Here is an 18,065-nt window from a genome sequence, read left to right as displayed (position 1 = left end):
TAGATTAGCCTTCTTTTAATGGTGTTCTTTAATAAAAAATAAAGAAATTCAAATGAAATGCTTTCTTTTATTTATCTGTACATTTGTTACATATAATAAACTATGAAACCCTGTGGTTTTAATATATAAAGCAAATCATCCTGGTTATGTCCTGACACAAATGACAAAAACGGCTGTTGGCCATACATAAATATATAGAAGATCATTATTTTGTTGCATGGCACAGTTCTGGTAACCAGGGGGCAGTTGCATAAACATTGCCATTAGATTAGATTACTTTTTAAAATACTCATAATCACACTATACAGTTTGGCCTACTTTTCTATTGATTACATAATTAATGGCTGTAGATTATTCAGTTCATTGATTCTACTTCTTTGTTATATCTACATTTTACTTTCTAGAAAAAGTCTACTGCAGCTATTCTACATTCAGAAGGTCTTCCAGGTTTGTAGAATTGCACTGATGAACCGGCCACTATGAGCCGATCACTGAAAACTGAGCAAAAAAACACTAGATTTACAGAAATCTTTTCACTTTTGACAAATCTTTTCTCAACATTGCGGATCTAATCAACTTCTGACGAACACAATTATTATTTGAATTATCACTGTGACTGATTTATTAAAACCATGTATGACTGTCTTTGGAAGGCTTTTGTCTTTCAAATACATTAAAATGTACAAATTCACATCATTTCATATTAATGCAGGGAACTTTTTTGTCAGCTGAACCTCTTTACCCTAATATGTTTACTTGAAGAAGGCCTAAGCCCTTAGATTTTAAGTTAATAAGTTAGGTCAATAATGAAATTAAGTTAATATAATAATAATAATAATAATATGTTTTTAAATCTTTTTTTAAGTAAATGTTTTATTTTTATTATTTTTATTTTAAAATTATTATTTTTATATGATTTAATTACTTAATAGCTTTTCATTAAACTCACAAAACCCAGTCTGGGAAACCCTGACCTAGTATTTAATGCTTGATGATGTTGATAAAATATTTTATTTCTCTTTGTATTGTTATATCAGTATGGTCAAGATGATCCTATTCAAGTCAATGTGATAAATGAGTTAGGTAAAAAGCAATCAAAAAGTAGTCAGAAGAATACATGAATACTGAATACATGTAGCTAGCCTACATAAAATGAAAATAAAAAGCCTACATACTAGCCTACAATTTTTTGTTATGTAATTTGGAATCAGTAAATTACTTCAATTTGTAAGTAATCTGCCCAGCACTGTTATCAAATTAGACCAATCTACGTTTTTATGTAGTCTAACTGATTTAAAAAAGTAATGAACAGTCCTAAAGAAAAGAAAAAAATGGATGACTAACTTGTAAGACTAGTTTTAGCCATTTATGCAAACGGCCCCAGGGGATATCTTCTACTGAAATGATGCGACCAAATTAATGTGCTTAATAATAGTATTTGCATGAAAATGTGTTAATATAGTAACAGTAATAATAACATATAAACCAAGCCCGATTCCCTGCTGTATTTGCAACTCTGTATAGAAGGTCTTGCTAAACAGTATTCTTTAGCTGTAATTATATTTTTTTATTACTTAAATATATTACATATTCCTAATATATAATATACGCATATTTCCTTGGGCTGCTCATAATGAAATATTGTTTGTTGTGGTATGCAAAGTGTCTGCACAGAAGCAGCGCAGGTATGATGCTCTTGGCTCGTCCTCTAATCTCTTTGCATTAGCCACAGCGCTTAAGCTGAGCAGCTAAAGTTAGCTAGCTAGCTAACAGCAACAAACACAGCAGCGGAGACGTGAGTCTGGAGCTTTCGCCAAACGCAAACTCAATAACCAGGGCTAAAATGGCCTCTTTAGGAGAACCTGTACGTCTGGAAAGAGGTAAGTCGCACGCTGAAACACTTTCTGTTGAATGTAATGCTCAGGAGGTTGTGTAAATCACGCTTTTTGCTCTTAACATCCCGCTGTCACTTCATGAAATGGATTAGTGCAGTGGACGACAGCGAGCTAGCTCCCATTCATTGTATCAAATCATTAATAATATTCAATAAACACCGCGACGTATACGAAAACGTATAAAATGTGAAGTATGAACATCTTTTTCTGTCGTTAAAGCGCATGTTTACGTTCAATGAAAGCAAAACACGAGGCTAGCTGTCAGAGGCAGTAATCTTTTGTGAGCAGCACTGTTAGCATGGTCACGCCAGGTCAGTGTTTAGTAATAGTATTAGACATCAGTGTACAGTATTTGATTGTTTCTGGTGGTTTAGGACAGTATTTAAGGGAAATGCTTAAAGAAATCGTATTATTTGTTGTCCAACTGACAGTTTATGGGGCTTTATTTTGTGAAGAGTGAATGTTGGCTAGTAGATTAGCAAAAGCGCTGATTTAATGATGATAATCAGAGGTCTATTGTTATTTTGATATTTGTATCTGTATATGCCCTTACAAAGTTAGTTGGTGCAATAAGTTGACTTGTGTTAGTTCTGTGGCTGAATCTGAGAACTATAAGTTACAGAGTATTTAAAGATCTCTTTCATCCAGAAGTTATATTATTTTTCAGATTGATTAACAAAGGATATTCCTTCTTAGCTGTAGAGACATTTGATAGCAGTCCATGCCAAACACGCATATATTAAAAAATAAAAAAACATATCAGGGCGAACAGTTGTAATTTGATTTTATGGAAAGAAAATTTCAATGTAACCTTTTGAAATACTCCAGTCCTGAAATATTAACTTTTAAAGCGTTTAATGTTATGTATTAGGCATAGTTGTTTAGCCAAACACAACATCTCCAGATGGCATGATGCATATGATTATCCATGGTCTTGGTCTTGCCCTCACTGTTTTGCATATGTTCTTCTACAGACATATCTCGTGCTATTGAGCTGCTGGACAAGCTCCAGAGAACAGGGGAAGTGCCTCCCCAGAAGCTGCAGGCACTGCAGAGGGTTTTGCAGAGCGAGTTCTGCAATGCCGTACGGGAGGTAAGTGTGCCAGCATCACATTCATGCATTCAAATGAAATTCAAGTCCTTATGTAATCTTGTAGCCCATGACTGTTTTGCTTCATTCATCTGTATAGAAGTTTTTGTTTCTAACCCTAGCAAATCTGTCTCATAATCAAACTAGGGATGTCAATTTACATAAACTACCATAATGGATATGTCTAAATTAACGATCAAGTGATCAATTAGTCGATTAATCAGTAACATTAACCTCTTAAATCCAAAGCGGGTAGGTTATTATGTTACTTACCAACCACTTTTTTAACCAACACAAAATAGGTGTTGTTTAAAAGCTTAGAAGCTTGGATTTACGGTGAGTATAGGGAATATGACCATCACTTAACAAGTGCTTTTAAATTTGCTGACATATTAGAAGTGCTCTATTTTCATAGCGTTACAAAAAAACTGCTTTAAATGAAAACGTGATCGGTAAAAGCATAACAGATTGACTTGTCATACATCGTTGAAAAGGTCTCAACTAGCAGAATGCAACAAGCATATTTGTTTCAGTTTAAGACCAAACTATACCAAATATTTGTATGAAAAAGCACCGCCAACACATTTGTTAACAGTATACAAATGATGCTTTTGTGCCACTTTTTTATTTGTAACTTCGCAAAACCTTAATAAACCATAGTAGATCACATATCTTTATTTGGAGCAGGTTTTACTTTTATTGTGGCATTTACACAAGTAAGTATTTCTTGTGTTCAGTAAAATCACTTGTTTGAAGGGTTTTTTGGACCCTTTATGTTTCGAAATAAACGGCTAGCCTACTGAATCCATTGCATGTCTTGTAGAATATGTAACTACGGCGCACTGTCTTCATCTTTTCTCGTGTGTCTGCTGCATGTGTTTTGCACCTTAAAACTACGCACTCTCATGATGGACCTTGCTTTATCGACCAAGTTTTATCGATTAAATTATTATCGACAATTAATCGGTCATCGATTAATTAAAATTTTGGGCCATTTGGTTGCCCATGATGATTTTGGTTGTCCTTTACAACACTGTGTTTGATTTTATTAGAGATTTGAATAGTGATATTCAGAAGTGATGCAGTGATTTCTCACAAAGACACAATAACTGTGTCTTTACTTATTTTATTTACTTCAAAACAGTTCATTTTGATATACTGTGGGATTTTGCTTTATTTACAGTTGGGACAGCAAGACTTGACTTTTTAACTTGTCGCACTAATGAGACTCATTCACTTAGTGCGCGTCTGTACACACAAAGTTGTCTGTGAAATCTGCGTACAAACATTTTCATAACAAATCCTGTTTCACCTTTTGTACTGAGATTTAGTTTAAATTTATGAAAAAAAATGTAGAAGCAACTGAAACCACACATACCCAAAATCGCATACTTTGGGTGGCCTTCTAATCATGTTAAGACGAAATTTTATGGATTTCATCGTATACGAGTAAGGAAATCGGTTATAGCTTGAGCTACATGGTTTCTCTGTTACAACTCAGATATGCATATATGTACAGCTGGCTAATGAGGTCTGTAATCTGGGTCTTTATTGTGTTTGAAATAGTTTTGAGGAGAGTGCGACTTTAGAAAGAGTCATATGTTTGCTGAGAGTGATGAAATTCATGTGCGTATGAATGTTGTGAATTAGGGTGATTCCTTTTTTTTTTTTTACGGAAGTTGTTTCATCCTCATCACCAACCCCTTTTTTCCCAGCCAAGTACACAGCTTATGACTGAAAATGCTCTCGTCACTTATGACAAAGTGCTCATTGGTGTAGTACATGGGTAGTTAGTTATTGTTGTGCAGAAGGACTGGATATTGATTCTGATGTCCGCAAATAGCATCCATCCATTTGTCTGTTTCAGACTGGGCATAAAACTAGTGTTCTGTTGCCCATGTAGTGAATCTAAGACTGTTGGCACTTGACTGGTCTCCTCCCTGCTGCTTGGTCATCTGTCGTGCTCACTGAAGACTCTGAAGTCTCAGCACAAGTGATGCTCGCAGCAGAGATGCTGTTCACGCCTTGCGTGAGAGCCTAGAATAAAGCAGGGGTTTCTGAAGCAAAGATTTAAAAGATTTGAAGAGGCTCTATGAAAATCAGTTAATAAGGATCATCATGCTCCTAATACTGTCTACAAGTCAAGGCAGGCACTCATCTTAAATGATTTTGCCCATTTATAAACTATTTTCAGTTTTCAGCAGCAGTCTAAGAGTGATTTTAGTATGGGTATGTTTAAGTTTGTTCAGTTACGACAAAGTAATTTCATTGTCATAAAGCAACTGCTTATTTATTTGTAGTGATGCACAGATAAGACAATAATTATTTTCATGTTATGCCTGGTAACTGATGTATGTCAAATAAAATGTTAAAATTCTATTCTTCTAATGATTTCTAAATCAAGTAAAAATATTTGTTTTAAATATGTGAATATAGGCTTAATATTATAATGGACAATATTAAAAATGGATACTCATTTTGAGATTTGCCAAACATGAAATGTAAAGTACTGTTTTTAACGATTCGTTTTAAGTAAGCTAAGGTAATATAAAGGTTATACACTACTGTACAAAAGTTTGGGGTCAGTAAGATTTGTTAATGTTTTTCAAAGAAGTCATTTATGTTCACCAAGGCTGCATTTTATATGCATTTTATCAGAAATACAGTAAAAAACTTAATACTGTGAAATATTATTACAATTTAAAATAGCTGTTTTCTACTTGAATATATTTTAAAATATCTTTTTTTCCTGTGATGCAAAGCTGAATTTTCAGCACTCTTACTCCAGTCTTCAGTGTCACATTATTCTTCAGAAATCATTCTAATATGCTGATTTACTGCTCAAGAATCATTGCTTATTATTGGTGTTGAATAGAACATTCAGCATTTATTTAAAATCCAAATCTTTTGTATCATTACTATCACTTTTGATCAATTTAATGCTAGGGATGCACAATATATATCGGCCACCATATCGGTATCGACCAATATGTTCATTGTCAATGTTATCGTTATCGGCCCCATTAGAAAATTTGGCAGATATATCAAAGCCGATAAATCATTTATTATTTCCTTCAGCTGAGACGCTTCAGATGTGCACTGTTCACCTTGATAGTTGTGAATTGCTTGAAATATGACAGTAGCAGTTTTAACATTAAGTGACATGGCATCTGACGCACAGAAGCCAATGGCACATGTCACTATGCGTATTGGCACATCCGGTGGCACATCCGGTATTCACTGGCATATGCCAGTGGATAGTGGCATGTGTCACTGACATTATTGGCATGTGCCAGTGGCGTATTGGCACATCCGGTGGCACATCCGGTCTTCACTGGCATATGCCAGTGGATAGTGGCATGTGTCACTGACATTATTGGCATGTGCCAGTGGTGGATAGTGGCATGTGTCACTGACATCGCGACACACTGACACACTGACACACCTGACTGACACCGAGTCGCGGAACATCCATGTTGCGACACCTCCAGTAGTGATTGACAGATTAATCGTAAACGTAATTGTGGCACAAAATCCTAAATAAATAGCCTAATTTTGTAATATTTAAAATATCGATTAAACGAATTAAAGTGCATTAATATTTTTTCAAACATGTTATTTGTGTCACGTCTGTATTTGATTGGTATGTGCGTGCCACTGAATGTTTTGTAATACCAGTGCGACTTTATGTTGTTTATCTCGCAAAGTCACAAACTGCCCATTCTATCAGATTCCCATCTGTTTCAAGTCCTTCCAAAAAGTGTAAAAAAAAAAAAAATTATTAAAAATCATTTGTTTGTTAGGCTATGTATCTGAAAAGGAGTAGGCCTATACCGAGCTACTAGCAATATTCTTTATTTATACAAGTGCAAAAAAGTGCTCAGTGCATTTTAAAAATTCAACAAACGTTCGGTCGCGCAGGACCTTTCTCAGTAGGCTACCTTTAATATTTCAAAAATAATTTTATGGAATTATTCAATAAATAAAATATTTTTTTGTTGTATAAATTAACTATGTGCATATGTTACATAATCTACATTATACTCCGGCAGACAGCTGCAGGTGTCACTACTGGAGGTGCCACAACATAAAGAGACATGTCAGTTTTAGTGACACAGGCCAACTGGCATACCAGTGGATATTGGCATGTGTCACTAAAACGTGAGATGTGCCAATGGATTGCGTCATGCCACTTGCATAACAATTTGCTTTATGCTGTCAAAAAATATGATTTTTAAGTTAAGTTAATGTGTAGCCTACAACGTACATAATTCGATACAATTATTTTTGAAATATTAAAGCCACAGATGAGAATCTTGCGCTGGCTTGTGTTACACTCGCTTCTGACACCTACTGGCGTGCGACTGTGCAGCATCGCGCAAAAATAAAGGTTTACACAGTAACGGACGCGACTGTTAACGTTATTCGTAGTGACCCAAGATAGATTTATTTCGTGTCTTTCCTAGAATGGGCAGTTTGTGACTTTGCGAGATAAACAACATAAAGTCGCACTGGTATTACAAAACATTCAGTGGCACGCACATACCAATCAAATACAGACGTGACACAAATAACACGTTTGAAAAAAATATTAATGCACTTTAATTCGTTTAATCGATATTTTAAATATCACAAAATTAGGCTATTTATTTAGGATTTTGTTCCACAATTACGTTTACGATTAATCTGTCAATCACTACTGAAGGTGTCGCAACACGGATGTTCCGCGACTCGGTGTCAGTCAGGTGTGTCAGTGTGTCGCGATGTCAGTGACACATGCCACTATCCACCACTGGCACATGCCAATAATGTCAGTGACACATGCCACTATCCACTGGCATATGCCAATGAAGACCGGATGTGCCACCGGATGTGCCAATACGCATAGTGACATGTGCCATTGGCTTCTTCGCGTCAGATGCCATGTCACTTAATGTTAATACCGCCTCTCAAATATGATTGAAATCACTTCAAAAAGGAAAACAGTCAAGTGCAACATATAGGTCAATAAGTCTGTCATATAGACTATATAAAATTATAATGGGAACATTATTATAATTGTGTGTTTGGGACATGGCTTTTAATGTTGAGACTTTTGTTTTTGTAATCAGGCTGTCAAAAATTATATATAAACAATATATCGGTTATCGTTATCACTCAGCCAAAGTGTTCATATCGGTGCATCACTATTTAATGCAAAAAACTATCGGCCAATTACTAATATAATGTGGATGACAATTTTTTTTTTATTACTAGAAAAAAACATTGTAAATTATTATAGTCTGTATTATAATTCAAACACCTAAATGTAGTTTTATAAAATGAGTTCTAGCACGTTTTATAGTCTCAACAGTTTTTTTGTTTTTTTTCTCCTCCCTGTTGAGTGTGTTGCCTAAGTCTTGAATATGCATCATTAGTTCACTGAAACTCCTGGAAAGTTTAACTTCACTTATCCACACAGTGCCTACACAGTTTGAACAAACCCAGACCTTTAATAAAACGTTCTGTTTTGTATGTTTTGTTTTCTCCAGAAATGCTTATTTAGGTTGTTGCATGTGATGGTGCTTGAGTTATGTGCTGTACAATTTGTGATTGATGTGTAAAGTGGTTGATTAGTAACTCAACAGCTTCGTCTCTTAAACATTTACACTTTGCACTGAACCTCTGAATGCTTGCTTGATTCTCAGATAAACACGCATGACTCGCAGTTGAATGCTGAGGTATGTGGGTGGACTTATAACAGCGGCCCTGAATGGAAGATGGAATAGGTTTAACGTGCTCAAGCATCAAGAGGCAAGCCATGTAAAGAGATTGATTTGATACTGTAGCTTCTTAATGATGTGGCTTTCCAGTCACCGATTACACCCGGTCTAATACACAGTTGCTCTGTTAATGGTGGCTGTCCACTGAAGATCTGATACAGACTGATGTGATTCATTTAAACTGCTTTTTAAGGGTGAGTTACGATTCACAAGTAATTTAGTTTGTAACTAAACTGAGAAGGATCTGGGAAACTGCCTCAGGTTCTGGAAATCTGGCTCAAATTGTACATCTGTGTTTGTTTACCTGGATAGTTTATCAGAGGACGACCGTAGAGGTTCTATTCAATACTGTATTGGCATTTTTTTCCTGTTATTTTCAGGTATATGAGCATGTGTATGAGACAGTGGACATAAATAGCAGCCCAGAGGTGAGGGCGAATGCAACAGCAAAGGTAAGACGCTGAATTTGTAACTCACATTAAATCCACACATTGACAGACAGTCAATCTCATTATCTGATTGGCTTGGTTGTAATGCCTTCTTTAACACCACACTGATGGCCTAAAAATATATGAGAAACTTATTTGTGGCATGTAGCCATTTGCAGTTTTTTATTATATAATTAATAAATAATGTATTTATTTATTCACTACCATTGAAAAATTTGGGGAACTTTTGAAAAATGCTTTTGAAACAACTGTTCACCAAGCCAAAAACAGTAATAATGTGACCTATTATTACAATTTAATGTGTTTTTATATATATCTATATATATATATATATATATATCTATATATATATATATATATATATATATATATATATATATATATATATATATATATCTATATATATATATATATATATATATATATATAGATATATATAAACACATTAAATTGTAATAATACACCATTAATTTATTGACTTTAACATACACAAACATTTTATATATATAAAAAAAATAATATATATATATATATATATATATATATATATTATTTTTTTTATATATATAAAATGTTTGTGTATGTTAAAGTCAATAAATTAATGGTACTCATAAGTGGTTGATTTACGGCCATCTTCGCTTTGTTCCCAGGCTACAGTTGCTGCATTTGCAGCCAGTGAGGGTCATTCTCACCCCCGTGTGGTGGAGCTCCCAAAAACAGAGGAGGGACTGGGGTTTAACATCATGGGTGGGAAGGAACAAAACTCACCCATCTACATCTCCCGTATCATTCCTGGAGGCATCGCTGATCGGCACGGCGGGCTAAAGAGAGGGGACCAGCTGCTTTCCGTTAATGGAGTGGTATGTACATAGCTAATGCCTTGCACACCCACATGATCCACAATAACGCTTTATATGTTGTAATTTTTAAAAAGTCTGTTTAAAGCCACGCTATGTACGATTTTTGGATTAAAATATCCAAAAACCACTAGAACAATGTTATATATTTTGTTGATTTGTGTACTTACATTATCCCGAATGTTTAAATCCAGAGAAATAAGCTGTTTTAACCAGGAGGCAGACCGGGTCCGTGCGTCGCCTATCAATGACATCATACCCGCGTTACCCTCGATTTCCGTTTTTATTTTGTAGAAACCATGGAAACACCAAAGACGCTTTAATATATTATGTGTTTTATTAGACAATTGAGCAACTGTTTGGATACATTCCATTGACAGAAAACGAATCATTGTTACACAGCTCAACACAGTTAGTCTTTTTGTTTGAATCTCGTTTTCTTGATTTACCGCGAGTACCATTTTTAGCATGCCTATTATCGATCTAGCTCACTGCAGTGTGCAACAAGTGTCTCACAGTAGCTGCCGAGCGAACTCACAGAGTAGCATTATAAAAGCTCCACTGCTCTCGACTTGAGTTGTGTGTCGAGCTTGTCTCTCATTACCAATCGTTCCAGCGGCCTCGTTCCTCTCCAACGGTTTTTGTAACGTTAATAAATCTTTAATACATTAGCGGTCATCAATGAATATGATTTCTGCCCGAGTCCATCGTATTCTCCACCGGGTGTAGAGGTGAAGACAACAACTCCCATGATTCCCCGAAATCAAGGCGTCATCAAGCTAGCGACCTCCAGCGGCGAAAAGTTACATTGTGTGACTTTAACAATGGATTCATTGCATAATTTGTGATGGCTTATATTATTTGAAATGCTTCGCAAAGTATGTTTACATGCATGGGAATGATAGAGCTTTGCCACATTGAAGTCTGATTAATCCATATACTTTCTGGATGAAGTCGAGCTATAATCGCATTATCTTGAACTTTTTGCAACAAAAACAAAAAAAACTGACTGGTGCTATTTTAAGCATTTACATGACATTTCATAAAGATGAATTATTTATTTTGTCTGACTGAGATTGAACTTTTAAAGTGCATGTCTTTCAGAGTGTAGAAGGAGAGCACCATGAGAAAGCTGTGGAGCTGTTGAAGGCTGCTCAGGGGACAGTGAAGCTGGTGGTACGGTACACCCCTAAGGTCCTGGAAGAGATGGAGTCGCGCTTTGAAAAGTTGAGGTCTGCCAAACGCCGGCAACAGAACAATTTCCCCCAGTAGGGCGTCTCGCCTGTGTGCCCCAACCCGCCCCTCCCATCTCTCTCGCTCTCTCTCTGTCATTGTCTTTAATTCCTCTGCCATCTGTCTTCCTCGATCACACTCACTCACCCCCTTTCTGCAGCCAGGGATTAGCCACATGTTTGGCACTCCTTTTTGTGAAATTTTCTAATTCCTCACCTCCTGAACAGTTTTTTAACAGTCTTTTCACACACTTCTTTCTCATAGCATGAACACTACTACATGGGCTCTGGATGTTGTCACGTAGACATCACATACATGCACTATCAGTGCATTACTAAGAATGTACTGTCATTTGAGATGTTGATTAGTCAGATATGCAAGGGGACCATTGCAATGTTCAAATCCTGAGGTCATCTGAATGAAAATGTCAAAAAAGTGCCTCAAGAGATGTAAAAAAAAGGAAAAAAAATGTCCGCAGCCCTGTATGTCCCATCGTAGGTTGTTTTATGGTCCAAGCACAACACTACCACCTTGTTAAAATGCTAAATGAGTGTAAAAGTTTCATGATCTCGAAAGAGCAGTTTTTTTTTTTTTTTTAAAGGGTTTATGGTGTATTGTTTGCCACAGAAGAAGGAAAAGTTCACCAGGAATATGTTAAAATCTTATTTTGAATCTCTGGAGAGTTAAATGGCAGAGTGGTGACATGAGCATCCTATCAGAATTGCTATATGCTTCAAACACAAAATGTCAGCTGTAAATATACTCCAGTACAAAAAATGCCAAGCCGATCCCACTTGCTGACCCAAACTGATGGACTCCTCATGTTTACAGTACGTCGAGCTGACACTTTTTTTTAATGAAGGAAAAAATGCTGTGAAAATGCAGTTATTAATATATCAGCTCTATTGAGTAAGCAAATTTTTATCAACAAAAATAGAGAGAAAAAATAACCGTTTGGGTCTGTTTAGACTCGTTTAAAGCCGCAAAACGTTACATACGGTCACAGTCATGCTATTTAAACAGTCTGCTTTTGATTGAAAATATGTGAATGGAGTGTTTACAAATTGTTCAAGCAAACAACGATTCAGAGGGGATGCTCGTGGCACTGTTTGGGTGTTGGATAACCAGAAAATGTATTAAAAAATAAAACATTTTCGTAGCATATGCAGAAACACAATGAAGCAGTCACTAGCTTTCATTCCAGTTTTTATTTGTAGAATTGAAGATTTTAATTTAAAAGCAGAAACACTAAGTTAAAACTGTAGTGGGAGATTGTTGTTTTATGGTTTTGTTTTATCGTCTGTTGTTTCATAACGCTTTCTGAATGTTAATGTGGCACTTGCCTTTCAGTCGGCTGCGGGTCCATATGTTACGCCCGGTACATTCTGATTATAACAAACACCTGCATCATGTTTCAGAATTAATTCACTTAAATGGTTATATTAGCATATCATGAGGTAGCAAAACAGCAATGAATGCATAAATGAATGTTAAAGAATGTCAACCTTATTCACCATGGAGGCATGTCTAAATGAAGCTCAAGTGAAATTGATTCAATCAATTGGTGCTGTCTTTTTGTTTGTTTTTTAAACCTGATCAGTTGTTTTTCTGAAAAGTCAGTAATTCATTCACTCATATTAATGTCAGACTTTATGGGGACAGAGATGCAGATCTGGAGCTGAGATGTTTAAGTTTCATCAGGTCTTCTCCAGATACCTCGGTGGCTAAAGAAGCAGTCCCGTTACATTCACTACTTAAGCTTCGGTTCTACTTGTTCATGTAGCCAAATTTTAAGGATTTAATTGACATTTTTGTTAAATCCTGATTTGTCAAGATTCATGTTTTAAAAGTAGTTTCACACTGCACTTTCTCTTTGTACTCATTTTCACATGTTTAAAAAATGCAACACGCTTGATGTATTTTTAACCTCAAATGCAGGTATTTTCAGTGTCTGACAAGCTTGGAAAAAAACAATCTATTTTTCTCAGTCTCTCATAAAATATTTAACGTGTCTAATTATAGAGGCCCATGACTCACCCCGAGCTGTGAGATACGTAGGTGTTTTGGGGGTGAGAGATAAAAGGGAGGTCTGATGTCTTGCATGAAGGAATCATTTGTGTTATTGACAAAAAAGAAGCATCAAGAATCAAGTGATCCCTTTCTTTCTTTGGTGTAATATGTGCTCAGGTTGGTTCTTTCTACAATACCATGAATTTTAAAGCATCATGTTTCACAAGAGCAATAATAAGACATCCTGTTCCTGTCATCATCTCTAACAGGTTACTCACTCCCCATTATACTTGGGTTTTTCCACAGGGGGCTGACTAACTATTTTTATAACCATTTTCTTTTTATATTTTACCCATTTTGATAAAGTGATTTTTCTCTCTAGATTTTTTTTCCAGGAATGTTTTGTATTGATTTGTCTTGGCCACGCTCTTCCTGTGATTCAAGTAACAAGACCAAACTTGCATCCTTTTTGGGAGCTCTTTCGGTGTCTGGTCAGCTAGTTTTTAGACTGTTTTTAAGTATCTGTTGTTTTAATGTATTATTTGACAGTTCTGTCTTGCTGTATTGTGTTACATTAATGTGGATGTATAAAGACTGATCAAAAAGTGATTTTTGAGGATAGAGTTTAAATATACTGTGGGTTTAAATCTTTTGTGTGCTTGCTTTTTACTTTGCATGTGTGAAAGAGAAAGATAGATATTTTGTTTTAGCTTTTCTAAAGAAAAGAAAACTAAGTGTAGTAATTAAACTCCCAGGCAACAGCACAGTACCAGACTAGTACGCATTTACCTAAACACTAGAGGGCGCTGCAGGACAACACTTATTATAACTGTTCTCTGGTCTCGGGCTCTTTTAGCACTGAAAATCTTCATCAGAATACATAATTGCAATTTAATTGTTTTAAAACACTGATAAATGATTGTAATGTTATATAATCCCTCAGTAACAGAAAACAAATGTTAAAAAGAGCAAACAACATGGAATCACAACATTCACATTTTTTATTTTTTTATTAAATAAAGTAGTGACCGAAGTAACAAACCTAGCATGATACAATATAGTACAAAACCAAGTGTGGCATTGAGTGGTAACAGGGGATCCGAAAATGACATCATAATATTTTTAACATGTTAATTACTTCTTTTTTTCTCTCACTATAAACACCTTAAAGATTGGGGATGAGTTTACATACTTTTATGTATAAATAAATTAATAATGTCTTCAAGACCTCGATCACAATATTCACATAGCCTAGATGAGTCTTGTGTCGTAAAGCGATGTCACACCGTCACAGACCTATAAACACTCTCTCGAGGGATTAGTCAGCCCAATTTAGTTTCTTGTCAACATTGTCATCGACCGTGTTCCGTCTATCTCAGGTTGCAACGTTAAGACGGGGCCTGCACGTCAACGAAAAGCCTTACTAACACGTAAAATAAAAACAATCCCTCTTCTGACAAGGTGTAGTAGAGAGCTGTGGTAATGAGGAAAAAATAGGCCTGCTGACTTTATTAATGTATGGATCTGTGACTGTCATTCAAGCATTGACAGCTCTGAATTTCCTCGGACTGTTTTCCAGTCGCGAACATCCGTGCTGAAGTCACGTGGCTCCACTGAAGCCAAGGGTAGTAAAAAAAACCAACAACCCTAGATTATTCTACCATTATTCTAGATTATTCGACCAGTCAAAAGTTTTGGATCGGTAAGATTTTTTTATGTTTAAAAAAAAAACTCTTCTGTTCACCAAGGCTGCATTTATTTGATTACAAATACAAAAACAAACAGCAATATTGTGAAATATTACAATTTAAAGCAGGTGTTTTCTATGTGAATAGCCTATATAGTAAAGTGTAATTTATTTATGATCAAAGCTGAATTCTCAGCATCATTACAGTCGTCAGTGTCACATGATTCTTCAGAAATCATTCTATGATGATATTATTATCAATGTTGAAAATAGTTAATTACATTTTTATTTCAGGATTATTTGATGAATAGATAGTTCAAAAGAACAGCATTTATCTGAAATAGAAAGTTTTTGTAACATTAAACAAACACTACTGTTCAAAAGTTTGGGGTCAGTAAGATTTTATTTTTTATTTTTTGGGGGATAGAAATAAATCAAAACTTTTATTCATCAAGGATGAATTAAATTGATCAAAAGTTACAGTAAAGACATGTACAAGGTTACAAAAGATTATATTTCAAATAAATGCTGTTCGCATAATTATAGAATGATTTCTGAAGGATCATGTGACACTGAAGACTTGAGTAATGATGCTGAAAATTCAGCTTTGATCACAGGAATAAATTACATTTTAAAATATATTAAAATAGGAAACAGTTATTTTAAAGTCATATTTAACAATTTTACCGTTTTCTTTTTTCTTCAAAAAATGCCTTGGTGAGCAGAAAATATTTAATTATTTTAAAAACATAAAAAATCTTACCAATCCAAAACTTTTGACTGGTAGTGTATATATGTATATGTATATGTATATATATATATATATTGGTTAAAGTGGGATTTGGCAGGTGGGGGAACCCTCAAATTTTGTGTAGGTGCAACAGGGAAAAATGACTCACCGTGGGACTACATTATTGAGTATTGTGATATAGCAATACTTTTTGGGACAAGAGTGTCACTGTGGCACCAAGTATCACAATACTTATTTGCTTGATATTTGAATGGTTTTATTTTGGTCCATAGGGGAGAGTGGGGTGAGTTGTGCCAGTTTTTACTCAAAGTGACTTTAAAGTGAGGCCATGGCAGTAATGCCTTCAACTTAAGGATGTACATATATTTCAGGATGTGGTGCATCCCTGAGAACAATAACTTTGGATCTGAAATAAATTGTTTCAGAAATATAGCTCTTGGAAAAAAAGTGTTCTCATGGCACAACTTGCCCCTGGTGTGGGGGAAGTTGTGCCTTTGGGGGAATACATTGGGGGTAAATTGTGCCAGTGATTTCTGAAGTAAAACAGAACATTTTAATGTTATGAACCATAATGCTATATGAAAGCAAGATAAATTCAATACAAAATTACTCATTTAAGGTTTATTTAGATATTGTCACCCTGGAATACCATAGCATGTGTTTTTCCTACTATGGTCAATTGCATAGGGATTTTGTATTGAACATAACTCTGGATCACAGTGTCATAGAGACAAGGGGGCAGGCTCATTTTACTCAGACGACCAATAAGTCTCTCAGGATCATTGTGAAGCTATCAAGCTACACCCTAGCAACCATTTAGAGCACCATAGCAACACAATATATGATATTTGTGATATCATTTCAGGCAAAAAGGCTTTGGCAATAGATGCCTGTTGACATAGCGCTGTCTGTCAATTATGTAACATATAAGAATAAAGTGACTAGGCTAATTTCTAAACATCCTGACATAGGCCACTTAAAAACGGAATAAAACTTCTCTTTAATAACATAGAGCAAACTCAAAACTGAAATCAGTGTTAGCTAAATTAAACAAATTTTGGGCAGGCCCAAGTAAAACAATGATGAGGCATGCCCATCTCCTCACTTCTCAAGATTATCCCCTGTGAGAATGTAGGTCTAGGTGGTCTGGATCTGGCACAACTTAACCCAGGCCCTTTGGCACAAATCACCCCGGACCCACAAGTTTGAAAAACTAGCATGATCCAGCAGTTAAGAGCTAACATCATGCTAACTGTATAGACTCATTGTGTAGCCTACTAAAGCACTAAAACATGTGTGAAATGTTTTCAAACTTGTCTATAATTGTTCAGACACTACAATCAAAAAACCTTAATCATAGAAATTTTACTTTGAAAGGGAAAAAACAGTTTTTTGCACTAAAATATGCTTAACTCTCATGCCATGTGTCTCCCGTCTTTGGAGGACGAGTAAAAGTGATTGCTTTTCAAAATTATGTGGACACATGACCAATTTCTTCTATGGTTTTCCAGAAAAAAGGGTGGAACTACTTCCCCCCTGGCACAAATCACCCCACTCTCCCCTACATCTACACTGATATGATGACGATACTATGTTAAAATTGCAGAACACCACAATATGGAACACAACCTTGTTTTTCACAATGTAAATTCAAACATAAAAATGGCTGAAGACAACTATAACATAAATAAATCACATACACAATTATGTCAATTTGAAATTAGCCTAATTAACCTTTGACTTTTAACTCCACTGCAACATCCACTTGCTCTGGCTAGAACAGCAACTGTCAGGGGCGGACTGGGACAAAAATTCAGCCCTGGCACTGTAACCACACCAGGCCACATTACCATATAGCATTTTCTTAGACAAGTTCATTTACTCAAGGCTACCAGGGAAGCTGTAGCCTAAGTCAGTAGTGCCAATCCTTCTACAAGCTTTGGAATTTGAAAACGTCTGTTTTTAAATGTTAAAAGTAATTTTAAATAATACAAATTAAAGGCTACGTTTACGCAGTTGGTGTAATTGGCATGAAAGTGCGTAGGCTATCTATAGCACAAACGATATTTCTCGTATCATTTATACGCCAAAAAGAGTTTTTGCGTACATATGATACGCAGTTTTCGCGTGCATATGATACGCATTTTATGGCGTGTAATACGCACGCACTCCAGTCCACACCCCTAATCCTACCCAAGGGGTTTACAGTGCGTATCATTTGCACGCAAAAACTCTTTGTGGCGTATAAATGATACGAGAAATATCATTCGTGCTATAGATACGCACTTTCATGAGATCGTGTTGTCCCTTAGATATCATGTGCTGTGGAAA

At 35.6% G+C, this 18,065-nt stretch overlaps 1 protein-coding gene across 1 annotated transcript; it reads left to right on the top strand.

Annotated features, from left to right (window-relative positions):
- The first annotated feature begins 1,318 nt into the window (after positions 1–1,318).
- lin7c (lin-7 homolog C (C. elegans)) lies at positions 1,319–13,942 on the top strand. The gene is made up of 5 exons (XM_084406051.1): positions 1,319–1,880; positions 2,870–2,988; positions 9,128–9,199; positions 9,847–10,056; positions 11,158–13,942. The coding sequence occupies exons 1-5, from the start codon at positions 1,844–1,846 to the stop codon at positions 11,323–11,325; spliced, it is 606 nt and encodes a 201-aa protein (XP_084262177.1). The 5' UTR covers positions 1,319–1,843; the 3' UTR covers positions 11,326–13,942.
- The last annotated feature ends 4,123 nt before the right edge of the window (positions 13,943–18,065 follow it).

This window comes from Rutilus rutilus (assembly GCF_951802725.1).
Source record: "Rutilus rutilus genome assembly, chromosome: 3".
Taxonomy (NCBI): Eukaryota; Metazoa; Chordata; class Actinopteri; order Cypriniformes; family Leuciscidae; genus Rutilus; species Rutilus rutilus.
The sequence above is the reverse complement of the archived record's forward strand: the minus strand, read 5'-3'. Positions and strand labels throughout refer to the sequence as shown.

Bases quoted from the DNA above. Each gene is read 5' to 3' on its own strand.
- lin7c (XM_084406051.1), top strand. From the start codon at position 1,844: ATGGCCTCTTTAGGAGAACCTGTACGTCTGGAAAGAG. The intron at 2,989-9,127 runs GTAAGTGTGCCA...TGTTATTTTCAG, and splicing joins TCTGCAATGCCGTACGGGAG to GTATATGAGCATGTGTATGA. The intron at 9,200-9,846 runs GTAAGACGCTGA...CTTTGTTCCCAG, and splicing joins GGGCGAATGCAACAGCAAAG to GCTACAGTTGCTGCATTTGC.